We start from the raw sequence: 19,255 nt of genomic DNA, 5'->3' as shown, positions 1-19,255 counted from the left end.
TAGCTTTTAGTTTTAACCACCTTATTTAATTTAAGAGGATTGTTGTTGGACCATAAGTTCTTGTAATTAAGGGTGAGTAAGTGACTGAGGCTGTGTGCGTCAAATGCAGTGACTTATTTTTAGTGTGACAGTCAATAGTCCTTTACGTTTACATCCTGCTCTGTAAAGTGTAAACAGGTCCATCGAGCGCGACTCATTTGTGTGGTGAGGGGTCTCCTCTGCTCTCGAGGCCGTGACCGTTTTAGACTACTTTGGAGTGGGGCAGGGGCTCGCGGCAGCCCCCGCTGCTCGCTTAAGAACAGGAACTGCGAGAGGAACGACACGTGCTGTCACGTCGGCCTCCAACAAATATCACCAGGAAAAAAAAAGACGCCGCGGAGAGTTGGAAAGTCGCCCGATTGGGCGAGAAAGTGAACTATTTTTTTCTGTCTTTTTAAGTGCCAATGGCTGGCCATGTCTGTTAAACTCTGCACTTCCTTCCCATACTTCCTCATTGTTTCCTGGACGGCAGCACGAGCGTTCTGAGGCGTGTGCGAACGGTCAAGCCAGGTACGCTGAGAGCCGGCCCCGCCGTCTGAGTCCAGGCACTCCGCCCGGCGTGCGCTTAATGGAAATGCCCTGTTTGCTTTTCTTTTGGGATGCCTCCAGGGGTCGAACAACGGGGACCCCGTGTCAATTACACTCCGGTTGCTCCGGGGCCTCGCTATGCAAAGCAGCGGGCAAACTGCAGCAGCTTCTGGCGTTGCAGCGCTGCCTGTAATTTAGCGCTCGCTATTGGACTCTGTAGTCCAATAGCACTGTGAGACTCCCAGAACATCGAGTTGTGCACCGGCAGCCCATTATAAGAGTCTGTGCAGCTATTTTTATTTTGGATTTTTCCGAATGCGAGTTCCCGCACGAATGCTGTGTTCTCTTCTCTTGTCTTATTACAATACAATCAGCCTTGTGGTTCCGTGCACTGCGGGATGTCGGGGAATTTTTCATCATTTGAGTTTTAACGTCCTACAAAAAAAAAAAAATCCGCTCACTTGCTTATTTCAGGGCCGCCTGATTCGCATTTCCTGCCAGCTATCGTAATAAATGAAGTCAGTTCAGTATGAAGAGGATTTAATGAGATATAAGGCAATGCACCACCAGTGCCCAAAAGAGCCTCCGTCGGGAAAAAGTGTAATTAATTTGCATGGTAATGTCCAATAATGATCCACATTGGTGTCTTTAATCGAAAAGACAGTTAAATCATTGGAGTTTAGAACTCTGTTAAAAAAAACCCTACAATTTCTTTTCGCTACTGAATCCTGAATATCACAACCTCGCCCACCTCACCCTAACCCACTATACCCTACCCCACACCACCTCACCCTAACCCACCGTACCATATCCTATCCCACAGCTCCATACCATGCCCTACCTTACCCCACCCCACCCTAACTCACCGTGCCATACCCTACCCTGCCTCTACCTTACCCCACCATACCACACCCTAACCCACCCTACCCTACCCTACCCCCTCTGCCCTGATGATGCTTAAATGTCGACCATCTTCGCCGTTTGCCCCAAACAGTGGGTGGTGTGGATATGTAGCCCCATGTGAATCGATTACCTTGCTTTGTTGGCAGTCGCTGCAGAGTGCAACCTCTCATTAGGTACCACATATGTTGCTTCCCTGCTGCCGTTGACAACGCAGCGGATTCAGGCTCTTCATCTCTCGATTTTGCAGCTCGCTGTTCCCGCGGCGTCTCGTGACGTCGCCGCGAGGTTTGAGCTCCTGAGGAGGGAATAAAGGGGCGTGGCGCCTTATGTGGGAGACGTCTGCTGTGAGCACTTCCGACCAGTATGGACGTCATTGGAATTCCAGAATGTTTTTCTTTGTCTTTCTTTTTTCTGACCGTCACCCGCAGAGGCTCAGTGCAGGATGTTGACAACCCTTAGCCCCACCCCCATGCCTGTCACTACACAAAAATCACGATTTAAAGAAATTTTTCCTGTTTTAGATCATAAAAAGAAGCAAATTAAAGAAGCAATAAGGTGTTGTGTGGATGATTTCTTCCAGTTTCAGGGGCATTAGTGCTAGATTTTCGACTTTGTGGGGAAAATATTAAGCATTTCCGTTGGAGTTCACACCAATGAAGAAACTGAATGGCCTGCTGTGATAAAGTCTGTATGTTCACTTCTTCAAATCACCAAAACTTCCTGGAGGCCTAATGTTGTCTCTCCACTCAAACGCTGTAATAAAGGTGTACAGTGCCGCCCGTAAATGTGGTGATTATCATAAAGAAGCTGTGAATTTAGCCTTGGAGGAAGGTAATTTCCCCCAGGGAATTAATAATGTTCTGGTTCTGACAGCTCTGAAGTGAGATATCAGGGGAGCAAATGGAAGAGTTGCCCTGGTAGCAGAGCAAAGCAAACCGTGGCGAAGCTGCGTGGACCAGAGCGTTTTCCTTTCATGTCATTGGATCAATAAGAAGAACAGAAAGCTGGCGGGGAGAAAAAAAACAACAACTTGCTGTCGGAGTTAGTTGTGCCATTTGATTCTTTCTGCCTCTTTTCAGTCCTGCAGATCTCAGACTGTCTCACCACTGAACTCACCAGACACAAGTTGGCAAACATACAGACCCCCTCCCATCACTGAGTTGCCAGAACTTTCTGAGCAATTAGCAAGTCTGCAGCTGCAGATTTTGAAAAAGAGAGGAAATAAAGCCTGCTGTGCCATTTTGGAATTATTTGGGTTATTTGTAAGAGAGAAATTCGAGTAGAGACGTTGTTTTTGTTTTTTGTTTTTTTTGGAGATGAAGCTATTTTATGCCTCATTCAGCTTGCCTCAAAATGCTGACGACCAGCCGTGGATGTTTTTCTGCAACTCGACTAGATGGTTTTGAAAAAAACAGGGAATTACAACAAATTGGGAAAGAGAGATTGGTTCTCTGTGGATACCGAGCCACTGATTATTTATTTATTCCCCGAGATTGGAACGGAATCAATTTGGGGATGTATCAAAGCGGTGAGTGAGACAAAAAAGGGAATTCTACCTTTTGAATTGGAAATCTGTTGTGAACAATGTGCGCGTTCCCCGAGCTTTGAGTGGGGGGTGGGGAGGGAGGTGCTGAGACAACATCTCTGGCCATGAGGAGAGTCCTGCATCTCTGGGAGGAAACTCCGGTGATTCTGTCACAGAAAAAATATGGACTGCTTCCTCTTCATACAGGAGATTTGAGGGGGATTGAAATAGGTTGAAAAGAAGTTGAGGCTTTTACTTCAGAGGCTATAAAATAAACTGAGGGGAAGTGAAGTTTACCAACAATGAAAAATATGCAACCTGGGACATTTTCTGGGCTCAGCCTGTGTTTTCGCTGCCAGAATATTTATCCAAATTTAAAATGCAGCCAACACGCCGCATAAATCCTGAGTACCTGACTGAGAGTGTTTGCTTTATTGTCACATTGGAAAAGAGGAATTAGATCACAAGTTTCTAAAGACTTTCCCCCAAACCTTTTGTTTGAAACACAAATTGTTGCAAATTCAGAGCAGACGAGTGAGCATTTAACTGTATTTTCCTTTTTTATTTTGTTAAATCATATTCGCTTATGCCTCTATTTGCAAAACACGCGGAGAGACTGATCTGACTGAGCTTGTAATGTTCGGTCTTCTGAATATCCTGGTGACGTGGCAGCCGAAGATGAACCGGGAGGAATCAGCTGTGCTTTTGCGCAGGTCTACATTAGCAGACATTGTCATGTGCCTCTTTGTGCTTTTGAAAAATAACCGGATTGGTTGCGCTTGGGGACCGATGGATCACAGCGAGCTGGCAGACCTGTTTATCACATATAGGCCCCGGTGCACGGACAAACAGGTCCGTTTGGCTCTCTCCGCCGCTGTGAATCGCTGAGCAGTGTCGGTCGGGAGACAATTGCCGTACGTCTGGCGCGCATCACAAGCGGGAACCTTGGGAAGGCGCTGTGCTATCCCACTGAGTCTGTGCGATAATGGCCAAGTCAAAACCTCCCTTGTGTGATCCTGGAGCAGCAGCAGGACAGACCTGCCTCTCAAGGCACCGCTCTTTGGTGTCACAGCCAAACAGGTACTGGTGTCCACTGGGGATGTTTGGCTGTTTCATGTATTCTATATTGATGTTTAACATGCTGCTCACTGGCCACCATTACAAAGCTCAGCTGTTAGACTTGTGATGTGTATGTGATTTTTTTTAAAAATGTGTATCTAATATGTTAATTTTTTCATCTTATTATATGTTCTAATGTCTATCTATCTATCTATCTATCTATCTATCTATCTATCTATCTATCTATCTATCTATCGCTCGCGTAAAGCTGCCTCGCCTGCCGTCTTACAGTCAATAACAGGCTTATGTTGTTATGTTATTTATGTTAATGTTATTCTGTCTCCGTCTAACTGATTTGACTTTATTCACCTGGTGCAAGCTCAAGCAGTTTGCCATCTGGTTCTGTTGTAGCCCACGTGGAAAACCAACCCGTCACCCCAAAAATTCAGCTCAATCAGCTGCGGAAATGACTGCGCGCAGATAATGGGTGTGTGCGCGCTCGAATACCGAATATCTGCTGCGCGCGTGGGGAGGACACCAAAAGTCGGGGGGAAAAAAAACAATTAGCGGCGGGTAATAATTCATTTGTGCGGCGCTGCCACAGACAAATAGATGCATGGCAAGAACAGCATTCTGAACAGATTCAGATACTAATATAAACTCTGGGGATAGTTTCAAAATGAAAACAACCAAACAAAAATCCACTTAAGGAGAAAGCGCAATGCAGCAAGTCACTGTGTTTCTAAAAGCAGGAGACTGTACAATAACAGATTGACTCATTACAAAAACAACAACAACAGAAATCCATGGAAAAAAAAAATCCCTCGTTTTGTTTTGTTCTTTCATTTCGCTTGTGGCTTTAGTCCTCCAAATAGTGGTAAAGTGATAAAGAAATTGTTGTATAATGCTCACTATGTGTCTCTAAGAAACTCTGCTCAGTGTATTATTCTCACTGTATTGTAGATTGTATACTGTAACGTTTGTGACGTTGCAGAACATATAATGTACTTGGCGAAAATCTGGTCACCACAGAGTTTTCATGAAGACCTCCTTTGCTCTTGCAGGTCCTCTACTTCCACACGTGTCTGCAGCTTCCCAGCACCGTGGTGGTCGCCGAGCTGGTGTCCTTGTCGCCCAGGCCAGACGGTTCCCAGCATGCCCTGGGGCGAGGCTTCAGTCTCCTGGAGTTGTTTACCGGCCGCACTGAGGCTCCGGCGGCTGACGGGGACAGAAGGTGATTGGCCCTCGTCTTAATTACACCAGCCAGGCCGTAATGAGGCTGTCAGGAGGAGATGGTTGAAGGACAGGTATATTTGTGGCAAAGGGCTTTGCTGCCGACACGCTGCCAGCTCACTTGCCCCAGCGCAAAGAGACGTGTTTCACATTTGCTGTATTAAGTCGCCTGGATGAGTACATTGTTCTTGTATTTGTTGCTGGCAGCTTGTACCTGCAGTGATACTACTGCTCATTTGAATAAAACGTTTCAATACAAACTTGACTTTTTACATTTTACGCGTTGTACTTGTCTTGTGGATTTATAGACTTGAGTCTGAAATAAAAGTTTCTTTCTTTCATTCATTCATTTTTTATTTCTTCTTTTTTTTTTTTTTTTACTGTCATTCTCCAGACTCAATCTCCACCATGGATCGCCAAGAAGCCTCCTCCACCCCCTGCTGAAGAAGACTGCTGACTGTAAGACACAGTTTAATTAAAAAGAAAGAATATGTATATGTATATATATTATTTCTAATTTTATATATATATATATATATATATTCTATGTGTGTATATATGTATATATACATGTTTATGTATATATATGTATATATATATAATCTATGTGTGTATATATATGTATATATACATGTATATGTATATATATATTCTATGTGTGTATATATGTATATATACATGTATATATATATATATATATGTGTGTAGCTATATATGTATATATATATATATTTATATATATACTCAGGGAAAAGTAGCAACAATATTGATATCATTAATAACAGGCCACTTACATGGTAAAGTTGCTTATACAAGTTCAGATTTTAGTTCTAAAAGGAATCAACTGACTTGAAATTCTTCAAAGTTTGGACCAATACGACCAGACTGTATGATTTGGAGTTCAATGAGTGGAATCGAAACTGGTCTGGAGTAATATCCCACAATGACAGGCTGTGACAGAGGGAATATCACCACCTGTTGCTGTGGAGGGGGATGTCGCCTGGTCAATAAATCATCCCTATCTGGTGTCGGTGTCATGGGACAAAGACGTCCGTCCCAATTAAACGTCCTGGTCAGGTTCCAGCAGTAGCCATGCATTGTAAACATGCTGAGCGACGGCACTAGAGGCCTTCATGCCGCCACTCGGCTCCGACAGTCGCCTTGTCAAAAGAGCCGAGCCGTCGGAAAAAGGCCATATCAGTGACAACACTTCGCGCAGCCTGAAGGGGTTCGATTTGGAGACCGCGGGGCCGTGAAGGACAAACTACCCTGTCAGAGAACGGATCTCCACAGGTGTGACAGCTGTGTACGGTGTAAATTTGTCCAGTGTGAGAGTGCTGGCCTGCGCTTTAATAGTGTGGACTTAATGCCAAAAAACCATCCGCATCATTTTAACAACCAACGAAGACGTCAGCGGGGGAGAACGGACGGTAAAATGTGATTAAAGAGCGAAGATGTAGGGCTGAGAAAACGCAAAGGCAGGACATCAGAGCCTGCGGTGTGGTTGTAACACAGTGGTAAATGACACAAAATGGGTTTTCTCTTAAGTGCTTCTGCTCTCTGCCAAATGCAATTGTGAAAACATCCATCAGGCGTGATGGCAGGTCAGTGGGAAGGAGGGAAATGTCTTTTTGCCTGATAGTTCGATTGAAATAACAGCTTGTACCGGATAATCAGGGTGCTCTTTTGACCGTTTTTGAGTGTTTTTTTTTTTTTTTTTAACCTGCCTGTTCAGGGAGGTCACTGATTTTTTTTTGTCAAAAGAATGTCTAGCATACATATTGATCGCAGAAGAAAATAATAAAAAAAAACATACAAACAATACATTTTGAATGAACTTTGCGAGGCAGGCGGACTGTTTCGATTTGAACTCCTTGAAGTCTGGCTTGTCTGTCTTGTCGCTTAAAAGCAAACGTTTTATCAGAACTGCACTGCTTTTTCACATTAAACTATCTTTGTTGGAGTTTCTTGCTTTGACCTACTCTGGATTGAAGCTGTTGCTCTGGCATGTCTTTGCACCTAATGTTGACTCTCACTCTGTTAGGAAGCCTTGAAGCTGCAGCATATCATAGACACAGTTAGCAGCCAGGTTTTTTCCCCTCACTTTTCAAAATGCTTTCTGTGGGTTGACTCGACGGATACAGGAAACATTTCACTGGGTTACTGCGCACACAAGTGTAAGTCTAAATCCTCGTTTCCATTAATAAAAAGTTCAGTTGCAGTGTTTTGGCAACTATCGATCCAGTTATCTGTGAGCATTAGCTCAACTGCAGCCGAGTGCTTGAGAACAAGTCCTTTTGAATAATTGAGTTGGCTGAAGCTCGGGGCTGGTCTAGATACGCCCTGGCTTGGCCTAAAAACAAAAGCTATGAATTACAAAACGCTGCGGCGACTGGCAGTATGAATAACAGCCGTGCCCAGTGAGAGCCACACTTCCTGTCTTGGCTATCATGTCACATGAATATTAGAGAACCTTCTCTCAAATGGACTTTTATGATCGCTGAATTATTAACCGAGTGCCGGTTGTTTTGTGAAACACTCCTATTTGGTTTTAGGAGCCATGTCGTTGCCACTTAAGCTGAAACTATTTTCAATGCTCCGAACTCCTGTGACAGCACGGCTGTATTGACCAGCTGACGCTGAGCGTATTGAGAGCGAGGTCTTTATTTTCCTTCTTTTTTTTTTTTTAGCGCAGAATAACATAAGTATTTCAGTCTGCCGGAGTGAAATAAGAACATTTACATATGAGGCCATCCACGTATGTTTGCAGGAATTCTAATGAGAAGAAAGTGGCCTAGAGGCCGACATTGTTTTTGTTCTCAATCCGTTAGAAATTCCACAATATTCATATTTTCTAGTTTTGTTTGTGTGTGTGTGTATGTTTTTTTTTTATTTTTTTAAATGATCACTGTTGCATGCACCACAAATAAGGTACTTATTTCATTTTGAGGTAAAGGGAAAGAAGTTCAAAGCTCATTTCAATGTGTTTCAAAACACATTTAAACTTGATGGTCTTGACTAAATGGTTTAGTTATCATTTGCATTCTTGATCTGTGAAGGAAGCTTATTCATTTTAACCAGTGCCGGTGCTTTTCTGACAGATTGCTATGAAACCGCCTTACTTACACATAATATGATTCGATATGAGATATAATTAATGCAGTTTTAGACGTTTTATTTTTATTTTCACTCATGGTGTAGAAGCACAGCGAGTTTCCCCATATTTAATAGGCCAGCTCGGTGTGCTGCTGGATCATACCGCGAGGCGCCGCGCCTCAGACTGAGCAGGCCTCTGCCTTTATCCCCACCAGCTAGCTGCATTTCCTTTCCATGATTTTGTCTTCAAAATATTTTAATTCTGCCAGAATCATGTGTCTCGCTCTGCCTCAGGACCAGACCGCCCATAGTGCTGATGAGCTTTTCTTATTCATCAAATGAGCGGGGCTGTATTTTATGATACGCTAATGCAGTGTAAACACGATCATAACCACCTCCATGGTTTTTTTCTCTCGCAGCTGCACAGCTTGCGGCCGGAGAAAGCGCTGTCTTGAGATTTGGATATTTCGGAGACTTTAATCTTCATCAAAGGGCATTAAAACTAAGCAGCATTGTGGTTTTTGTGCGGCATTCTTGCGACTTTGCTAAAAACACACTAATGTTGATTTCCAGACACTAGACTACATTATTAGTGCCTTTGTGCGAGCCTTGATCCCCGATACACAACAGTTACTTCCTCTTCGTCTTTGCTGGAACTGGATTTGGCACGTTCCGCACAAACAAACCTCCGTCTCAATTTGTCTACATTTTTCCAATTCCAACGGTCAGCAAATCTGCTGACCGTTGGTGTCCAAAGACAACTCTGCATTCTGTCTCAGCTTTGGGATGCAGAATGTTGTCTGTCTTGTTTCGTTTTCACAGCGAGCAGCATGCATTTTGCATGAGACGGCAAGTAACTCACTTGATGTCTGAGGATTTCATTTGAAAGTCCTGATCTTGTCAGAACAACTGTGCTGGCGCTGCTTCAAAAAAATCTGCTTCATCAATGATTTTCTCGCATTAATATGTGTTTCCAGCCTATTGACAAGCTCCCCAGAAATGAGAAAAGTCCGACCTTCATATCTGCCGCTTGCCTCACATTTCTGAGAGTGTGTGCTAAAAAAAACACAGGCGCTTTGTGAGGTCACAAAGAGTGCAGACTGTGACAAAACCCTGCCTCCTTCTGAGACCACCTCATTTTGGTCCTCCTCCAGACACGTGACAGGTTCAACAATACATCAGTTTTAGCAGAAGGTTGCAAACAGAGGGCTAAATATGCTGTTTTGCCGTAGACTTTTCAGATTATTTGTTATGTGAGGGCTGGAAAAGAAAAAGCAAACCTTGAAAACAGGTCTGCAGCTTGGCCTTCACTGTATTTTTCGCTGTGCAAAAAAGAACACAATTGATGAGGGAAATCTTTTATTTCCATACCACTCAGTGGAAGATGGAGATGAAGAAAAGAAAACGCAGGTGTCACAAAGGTGCCATTGGCAGGGTGTGTGCATGTTTTGATAAGTGTGAGTAGCCTGGCGTTGGATGCCAAACTGTGAGCTGGGAGACGACGGCAGGCCGCTGCCAGACACTTCATGTTTCTGTGTTCTGTTGCCTGGCCAGTCTCTCTGGCCAAGTATCACACACATACACACACACGTACTCACACGGTGTGCGGTCAGCCAAATGAACACACTTGAAGTATCTGGGCTGGAATGCATGAAGCCCAGAAAAAAGACTTAATGGATAAACAACAACCAGCAGGAAAGGTGTGTCTCTCTGCAGTAGAACCCAATCTCTGATTTTAAAACATTCAAATTTTGTTCAGCACATGTTGCCGGAATTATGAAATTTCATTATTATAGAGGAAAAAAACCCAACATAGACTTTTTAAGACGGTAACATTTCCAAGTGTTTGCATCACTTGTGTATCATTGATGCTCTGAGAGAAATGAACTTTAGCTGCTGTTGAGATCAAACAACTTATTAATCCATAGACCATGAAAAATGATCCTAGTTGGTATCAGATGGTAATGTCCTCGGCAGCGTAGTAAACGAGAGAGCAGTAAGAAGAAGTCAGATTAGAAGCTGTTAAGTACTGAGGGGGGAAAAAGAAACAAGGAAGTAAAGCCGTGGCACCTAAGTCAAAACCTCTCTATTTTTCATTGCTAGAGTCAGGGTCAAGAGACAGGAAATGAAAAAAATGAAAGGAGAGGGAAGATGGAGGGAAGGAACTCGCCTCGGGGGCTTCTGAAAGTCTGAGAGGACAGGAGACGGGGGCGGGGGGGGAACAACAAGCGCAGACGGAGCGAACCCGGTGCCATCCGAGCTTCCCCTCTCGACCGACGCCAAGGAGACGGGGGGGGAAGTGGAAGCGGCGAAGGGAGGAGGGAGAAGTGGAAAAAGGGGAATGGCGGAGGCGGCGCTGTGGGCGCCTCTCACTGTGATCAGAGGACAAACAGATGGTACATTGTGTTCGCATTAGCATATCATAATTTGAGGCGCGATCACGATGCATTCATTTCGCCGTGCCGGTGTATGTCTGTCTGTGTGAGGGGGCGCCAGAGAGGTGGTGTCTCCGTGACAAACTGGGCCACCCCGAGGCTGAGGAGCCGCCTACCTGCAGAGGGGACGTGTTTGGAACTCGGGAGTGTCGAGGGAAAACATCAAGGTCGATGTTTTTCTGCCCTTATAGACAACATTTCTTTGCTCACTAAGTAAATCACTGGGAAAAAACAAAAACACGAAACTTCATTTTGTATCTTAAGGCCGATTCACACTGAGAGCGTGCTGCAGTGGCCCAGGTACACCTGTCACCTGTACCTGTCAGGTACCTCACAAAGTGTCCAGTTACTGTCTGTATTTGCCATATCAAGGTTGAAGGTGTGGAGGGTTCAGAGGTGCTATTCTCCAGACCTCGTAACCAGCGGTTGTTTGACTTCCTGTTGCCCTTCCGGGGTGTCCAACCAGTCTGTTGCCCATTTTGACCTTTGACCCCTGACACCAACAACTGCCGCTCGCTGTATCTCTCTCTCTCTGTACCTAGGGAAGGGCGATGGAGCGTAAAAATCAAGGTGTCAGTTCTTCACAGGGCAACGCCGAGAGACCATCCAACCTGCAGTGTGCGCGACTTTAGACTGGAGTACCTGCAAGCGAATCTGCAGACTCTGCACACACAAACACCCAGTTGACCATCATCCGGAACCCAACAATTTGAAAAAGATGTGCAGAATTTAAACGGAACATAATTGTTCAATATTTAACTGTCTTCTTCTAACTTATTTCAGTTAATCTCACTTGTGTGCCGTGTCGGAGAAGTTACATTTCGACTGTCTATAGTTGTTTATCGTAACTTTTGTTTTTGTAAAACAGCGACCAAATACAAATAGTCATCACTGCCCTTTTCCCTCCTAGTAGCGTTGCTAGGGAAATGCCTCAGCGATCGCCCTGTTGGTCTTCATCTTTATTACCTCCTCCCTTCCCCTTCCCCTCCCCGCGCTGCCTCGCCTGACTGATGCTGAGCCATTTCTCGGCTTCTTATTTTTTTTTCCTCGCTTCCCGCGTTTCACATCTCTTGCCAAGTCACAAGTCGACTGGCTCTGAAACTGCGCGGCGCTGCGGGAGGATTTTTTGGGGGTAGTTTCTCTAATCAATGCGCAGCATCTGACTTAAACACAAGCCTGATGCATAATGAATAACCGGAAATAAATGATGAAACAGTTGGGCACCTGGGCGCCATCTGTGTCAAAGAAAGTTCTGTGTTTGATTCCGCCCTCCCCTCTTTCTTTACACACATCTTACACACCTCACTCTCGCTGTCATGGCGCGAGGCATCTTTCCCCCCCGTCGAGCACATTTTGCGCGTCGCCGTCAAAAGCTCCGCTGCCACCTCGGAGATTTTTCAAACCGTTATCCTTTTTCATGGCTTTGAATGCAAGTCCCCTTTTCTTGCAATAAGTCGAGTGTTAGAAAGAGTTAGAGGTTCCGGCTGGGGTGAGTCACGAGCAGGGAGAGGAGGAGAGCGCAGTGATATGCCCCATCATCCTCTTTGCTTCGCAATCCCATTTCGTTGACTTTAGAGATAAAAGTGCCGGCACTGCCCCGAAATGGAGGGAAAACTGTGTACTGCAGAATTGGACATTGGGCACTTTGGGTTTTTCTGCTCGGTCCAAATATCCGTCGTTTAATTCCAATCGCTGATTTTTCACTCTCCAAAGGTGTTTCTCAGATGGCAAATGTTGGTAGGTCTGAACAGTTATGCTCATATCAAGAAGAATTACAACTTGCGACAGTTGACACCCAGCTAACAATACTTTCTGAATACTTTCTGAACGAGGAGCACCCTCCTAACGACTGCATTAAGGCTTTAGCACAATTACATTTGGTACCTCTTCAATCTTCACAATCTGTTTGCAGTTCGCCGTCAAAAAAAGCAGCCTTGACATGAACATGAATATTTAATATTAACATCCCAAATTAAATATTAAACCTTCATATAAAAATGGAAGAGTCTCATCCCCTGCTAATGATCGCGATGTCTCAGATCTTTGCTCATAAATTCCGACTTTCTTTAAGTCTCTGAATGGGATACCTTGGTGGCCCACCATTCACTACACACTATTCAAATGCGTTGTCACTTCTGATGTCACTACTGACAGTTTCAGACGACGCAGTACAAAGAACCGAGGGACCCATTAAGGCACTGCGGAATAGTCGCAGAACCTTGATACATTTGCGACATCGTTGCGGTGTCTGAGACATGGGAACGGGACGGGACAAACGGTGTAAATATTTCATCGTTTCACTTCCACTAGCGGCCGTCAGTTCTCGGGGAAACGCTGTTCTGTCACGTTACATTTCCCCAGTTACGTAACGGCAGAAAGAAGCTGTCGTCTCGAGCGTCGCGGCTCTTTGTTCACGGCGGCTGCGTGACCCCGAGTGGGATCCAGCTCTCAGTCATCAGCACCCGTCTATAAGGACCCACCTACAGATAGCTTCCCTGTCATCTCCTGCTATAGGAGTGGGATGCGGCTTCCTGTATTGATTGCCGCTGATGGCGCCGAAGGTGTAATCATTAACCCTGTCACGGTGATGGATCAGGATGCCGCCCGAGCTTGAAGGAATCCAATGTACGTTCGCATCAAATGGCACTTTGATCCCCCGCCCCCCTCCTCCCCCCCCTTTGGAAGAGTCTGCGGCCGGTGTTGATGGCCAAGTTTGTGAAGAGGCAGGGGAGTGGAAGGGAGGGGTACCTACGTAAACAATGACAATGTCAGCTCGTTGCTCATACTATGGTGTCTTGTACGCTGCCGTGGCGCTCTTCTTGGGAGAAGTACCTTCGCGCAACCTGAACGTCATCTGTTCTGTCCCGGGGAAATGATGCCTGCAGCGTAACGGAGCGTTGCGCCTCGGTCACCGTCGCCTGAATGGAATGTTTGAGAAATGGAAGTGTCTGCTTGTTGTCAGGCGTCTAACTGCTTCTGGGGAAATATTAAGACTCCAGAGAGCCGAGGGAATAGAGGATGATCCCTTCGGTGGGTTGGTGGAGGACGATGACGGGTCCAAGTCTCTTCTCGGCGTCACCACGGCACCTTAGAAATCATCACAACCCGATTCCCTTTTTCTTTCTTTGCAGACAGCAGCCTCCTGAAGCCTGTGGAAGAGTCGCACCTGGAGTGTGCCATTAAAAACCACCCTGCGCTGGACTCGGTGATGCACTTGCTGCCGGAAAATGTACTTGTTTCCGGGGACGGGAACATTCCTGGCCTTGTGGCTTCTCCTGCAGGTAAATGTCAGCAGGACTGTTTAGATTAAAAAAAAAGAAAAAAAGAAAAGATGCATTCACTCACTTAAAATAGCACGTCTGCAGAAATAATGTGGAGATGGGTCCAGAACTAGAAACACACACACACACACACACACACACACACACACACACACACACACACACACACACACACACACACACACACACATTCCTTCCAAAAATGCAGATGTGATGCAGTACTGTGGGCTTCACTAGTTGTTTTCCCAGTCAAGACATTCTGAAATAACCTTTCCAGGCAGCCGGACTGGTGACATTTCAAGTCTAAACTCCTGTAGCTCCATCTTGTGAAGCTCCCACTCAAACTGTTCTCAGCCAGACTGAGAATGCCAAACGAGCAGAGGCTAACCATAAAACTGCCAGGTCGCTGATAGAACCTTGTTAAAAACTTAAATGTGGACGGAAAAGTGCAATCAGAACAAGAAGGGGATATTTTCTGTTTCTGGGCTGCACTAATTGTAAACCTCCAGGGCCGACTGGCTCGACTGGCAGTAAGGAAACTAACTGGTCGGCTTTAGATGTGATAAACAGAAGGTTCGTCCAATCACCTGACATTCTGTTGTTTTTTTGGAATGACCTCCTCTTTCCAGATGGACACGTAAAATAAATCCCTTGGATTTCTGTCAGGATATCTCATTATGGTCCCTATCTAAAAGTTAGACTAGTATAGATTTTTATTCACACAATTGTGCGTGCCACAACTCAGGGACACAAACAAAACGGTGCCAAAGTTGCTGGAAACATGATGCTTAGGTTCAGGAATCACCAGTTCTAACGTAAGAAACTTCACCTTCGGCGTCGTCAAGCAGCCAAAGCGCACAAGTCGGCACGTATCAGGTGTCACCGTATTATCCTACATATGTTACAGCGGCAGCTCACTTGCCATATAACATACAAGTCATTCATCATATTCCATTTCCCTGGGAGCTCGCTTCCATTCTGAAGTTGGAATGTCGGCGGCGCTCAGAATTTTTTTTTTTTTTTTTTTTTTGTCTGAGAGGGAGCGTAATGGAGTCTGACAGTGCCGAGCTCTAATCACTGGGAGGCAGTGGGAGGTGTGGTGGCTGGCTGGCTGGCTGGCTGGCTAATCCTCTTCATGTTCTGGGGCTGTGAGCAGCCGAGACCTAAGCTGTCTTTTTAAGACCACCGTCACCGGTTTGATATTCATGCCGCATTCGGAACGGCCCGAGCGCACGCCCCCGGAGAGGCGGCCGGCCATCAAACGCCCGACGGCCGCGTTACTCTTGTGGAGATCACAATCACAGCGGCTATTTGCTCTTTGTTGTGTCTGAGAGCCGTGATTGTGGGCTTCACGCGCTCTCCTGCTTCGTCCGCTGGCCCGAGATGTTTTTTTTTTTGTTTTCTCCCCCCCGCCCTCTCTCTCTCTCTCTCTCGCCCACTCTCTATCGCACCCGCCAAAGCAATTGCGGGCTCATTTTTAAGCCGAGTGCAAAGATGGAAACGGCTTCTGTGAGGTCGTTTGACACGGAGCGGCGGTCCTCTGCTCTCTTTGTGGCATCGTAAACACTGAGCCCAGTGGCTCGCCGCCATTTGATGGAGCAGCTGTCTGTCAGAGAGAGTGAGAGAGACAGAGAGAGAGAGAGAGAGAGAGAGAGAGAGAGAGAGAGAGAGAGAGAGAGAGAGAGAGATGTAATCGAATAAGCCTGAGATAAAAGACTGCGTGTGTGTGTGTGTGTGTGTGTGTGTGTGTGTGTGTGTGTTGACGTCCTATCTGTGTTTTTTCAACAGGAGATGCTCTGCTGAGGCCTCAGCTGCTCAAGACGCTTCCCTTCACCCTGAGCAGACTGTCCGTCTCCCTGCGGCCGTCCCTGGAGACGTTTGAGAGCCAGCTGCTGCAGCTGATCAACGCCGACTGCCAACACACGGTGAGGCCACGCCTTCTCCAACAACGACATCAAGTGTCTCCGCCCGTCCAGTGAACGCCTCGGGAATGGGAGAAGCTCGCGTAGAATACCTAAAGACTTGAGTAGAATGTGTGGGGGGCTGGAACAGTTCTGCGCTTTGCCCCTCTGTGATGTCACAAGGGGGACCAGGTCCCTTTTCTGGGTTCTAGATATCTGTTCCGCCAAGTTTTTGGATGATTAATCATGAGTCTAGGTCAGGGGTGCCCAAACTTTTTTCATTTGGCCCCCAGCGGCGGCGGCGGCGACCAGCAGTGGAGATCGCGATCGTTTTTGAAGAATTCCGAGTAAAGCCGGGGGCCGCTTAAAATCAGTTGACGGGCCGGACTTTGGGCATGCCTGGTCTAGGTTAAAAAAAAAAAAGTGCTGACAATTAGTCTAATAATACAGGTTGAAACATAATATTTGAACTCCAGGCCACTTATTTGAATGTAAATCAAGATATTAGTGTCAGATGCCACTGGTGAAGCTTTTTTTCGTTGGTCTGTTCAAGTCCCCGACCAAACAACTGGCAGCCAACAGCCTCTCATTTGCATGTGTAGGGACAAATACTCTGCTCTTTCTTTGGCACTTGCCAAGTAGCTCTTTAAGTGCTACGCGCCGGTCAATAGAAGTAATAATAGTATGCGGCCATGTTTAAAAGTATTAAGCAGCCACAGAATGAGAAAAGAACGAATCCCACAGAGAGAAAAAAAAATTGCAGCTTCCCAAATATATGCAATTACTGTGATAATCATAGTAATTGATGAATAATCAACCGAATCCGACCTTTGATGCCACACCCCTAACGTTTCCTCCCAACCTATTGTTCTCGGCCCTTGCATATGACAGACAAACGACAACAGCTCAATCTCTCTCAGCTCTGTTTTACTGCCAGCGGCGAGTCGGCATTGTACACTTTCTGTTCGCTTGCACGTGCACACGCCCCGCGCTCTTGAGTCCAGCCACTACAAATACAAGGTGAATGGGAACCATAAACTATCTGGGAGCCTCGCGCACAACTGTCATCTCTTCATTTCACAGCTTACATATTGTGTTGTAACGTGTCACACACACAATCCCGATAGCGTTCTGTCCTCGTGCAGCGGTGGTTTACCTCTCTCCTCAAATTAAAGATGACTGCGATGGCCCCGGCATGCCCCTGTTGAGACCCCTCCACACACACACACACACACACACACACACACACAGCCCAATGCTCTCCTTTATCTCGCATTCTCTTTATTTAGTGTGCAAGCCCAGTTCCAGCTGCCGCAGCGGATTTTGAGGCACTCCAGCAGCCCAAACTAAACCGGGCTTATCTATTCAGTCCCATTTTTTTTTGCCCGTCTGCGGAGAGCCGAGTCGGTTAACCGTGTTTGACAGGCGCATGTGTGGAGCGGCGGCCACCGGTGCAGCGCCATCTGCTGAACGCAGCCTAAGAGAGTTGCGCCGCCGGTGTGGGAAATTGACGCGTCGTCTCCGTCACCAGGTGTCTCTCTGTTGCTCTCTGATCACGTCAGTTCCTCCCACCGTCACCAGGAGGCGCCGAGGAAGTCTTTGTGGAATTCATGGAGAGGAGCAAATGCCGTGCGTTGGGTTTCTGTTGGGTGTGAACTCGAAAAATAGAACAAAAAAAAAACAAACCCTTGTTGTGGTTCATCAACTGGATGATTTTGTACCTGTTGTTCTAAACATGTTGCGGTCTATTCTGCTCTGCTGCCACCATCACATTTGATTCCAGTTTCAATTTCCGATGTTAACCCACAGGCTCAACCCTCAATCTAATTTCATTTTTTTTCACTTAACTGCCAAGGGTGAGTGTGAAAAAGCTTAACACTGTGGGCTCTACAGCCTTCACTCATGTACTTGCCTTCAACTTAAGACTTTTGAAAATCAACTCGAAGATTCAGGGTTAAGAGAGGAATTGGGATTCTCCCTTTGTTGAGTTCTCCGTTGACATCATCACCTGAATCTTTCCTTTCATGTTTTGCAAAGCGATCCCTGAGCACAGGCGACGGGAGGCCAGCTTGCGCATTTGAAATGTGTCATAAATCTCGCGTTTCACCTCCTTTTGACCTAATCAAATGTGAAATTTTGACTGTCGGGAGTCAGTTCTTCCGTGGAAAGACCAAACGGTGAGATGCAGGAAACGAAGCCCCCTCGAGTCGGCGCTGAGAGATCTCCTCTCCTTCTCCGCCTTCTCGCCTTTTGGTGCGACGCTCTTGGAAAAGTTCTCGAGAGCCAGCGCCAGTTGTGCAGATGAGTTGAAAGTCCCACGTTTTAATAACTTCAGCGGAGTGACGACATTCCCACATCTGCGAGAGGTGTTGATGCTTGCAACAGTCAGCCTGATTGCACCTTTTAATTAAAGTCTGCGCGTGCGTGACAAAGACAGACAGAGGAACGCGGAGAGGAAAAAAAAAAAAAGAGCACAAGTGTGTCTGTGTGTATGTGTGTGTGTGTGTGTGTGTGTTTGACCTTTAAAAGCGTGACTCCCACTGGGTTGTCATCAAGCTGTCTGTGAAGCGATGCCGACACTCCGACTGCCAACTTGCTTTCACTGCTGCCACGTGCGAACGCGTGCGCGTCACTGCGTCGTGCCGGCTTGCGTAAAAAAAGAAAAAAAAAAGAAAAGGGGGGGGGGGTTGAGGCTTTTTGGCACAACTGGAGTGACTACAAACACGTGGCCGTGGAAAGAAATTGAGCTGTTGGGGTTGGATGTGCAGCGCAGCGCGGGGACGCAAACCCTTTATGTGTGGCTGCTAGCTTCGACATACGGTCTTCCCATAATCTCCCCATAAGTGTTGCTATTTTTAGCCTGACGTCTCTTTACAGCCCTGTATACGCCGGACAGCCAGTGGCCTCGTTGGGCTGCTTCAATATGAACTGGGTATGAGCTGCTCCCCGGGGCCGTCTTATTGCACTTTAACGGGTAATTTGCGCCGCGGCCTTAAATCTCTCAGAAGGCGCCTGGACCCTCGGTTAAAAGGGACAGAGATCCAAACCCCCGTGGCCCCGCCCCTTAACGCCTTGCCCCTTGGGACTGAGTTGTGAGGTGGAGTGGTTGAAATTGCTCCGACTTTCACATTTATTGACCGAATAACGATAGTAACGATAATTCCGAGCGGTTAATCTCAAAAGGGCGACACAGCGGTGCAGCGGTCAGCGCTGTCGCCTCACGGCGAAAAGGTCGCGGGTTCGATTCCAATTTCC

General features: G+C 46.4%; 1 protein-coding gene across 1 annotated transcript in view; it reads left to right on the top strand.

Moving 5' to 3' along the window:
- The window catches only part of nphp4 (nephronophthisis 4), a 129,208-nt gene that overhangs the window by 17,651 nt on the left and 92,302 nt on the right, over window positions 1-19,255 (top strand). The window contains exons 3-6 of the mRNA XM_076026115.1: window positions 5,119-5,288; window positions 5,682-5,746; window positions 13,950-14,099; window positions 15,888-16,024. Of these exons, the coding sequence (XP_075882230.1) occupies window positions 5,119-5,288; window positions 5,682-5,746; window positions 13,950-14,099; window positions 15,888-16,024 (522 nt within the window). The remainder of the gene's footprint in view (window positions 1-5,118; window positions 5,289-5,681; window positions 5,747-13,949; window positions 14,100-15,887; window positions 16,025-19,255) is intronic.

The sequence above is a fragment of the Nelusetta ayraudi genome, unplaced genomic scaffold (assembly GCF_046127955.1).
Source record: "Nelusetta ayraudi isolate G7.1 ecotype Tasmania unplaced genomic scaffold, CSIRO-AGI_Nayr_v1 ptg000019l, whole genome shotgun sequence".
NCBI classification, from domain to species: Eukaryota; Metazoa; Chordata; class Actinopteri; order Tetraodontiformes; family Monacanthidae; genus Nelusetta; species Nelusetta ayraudi.
This window is presented reverse-complemented; position numbering and strand designations above follow the sequence as displayed.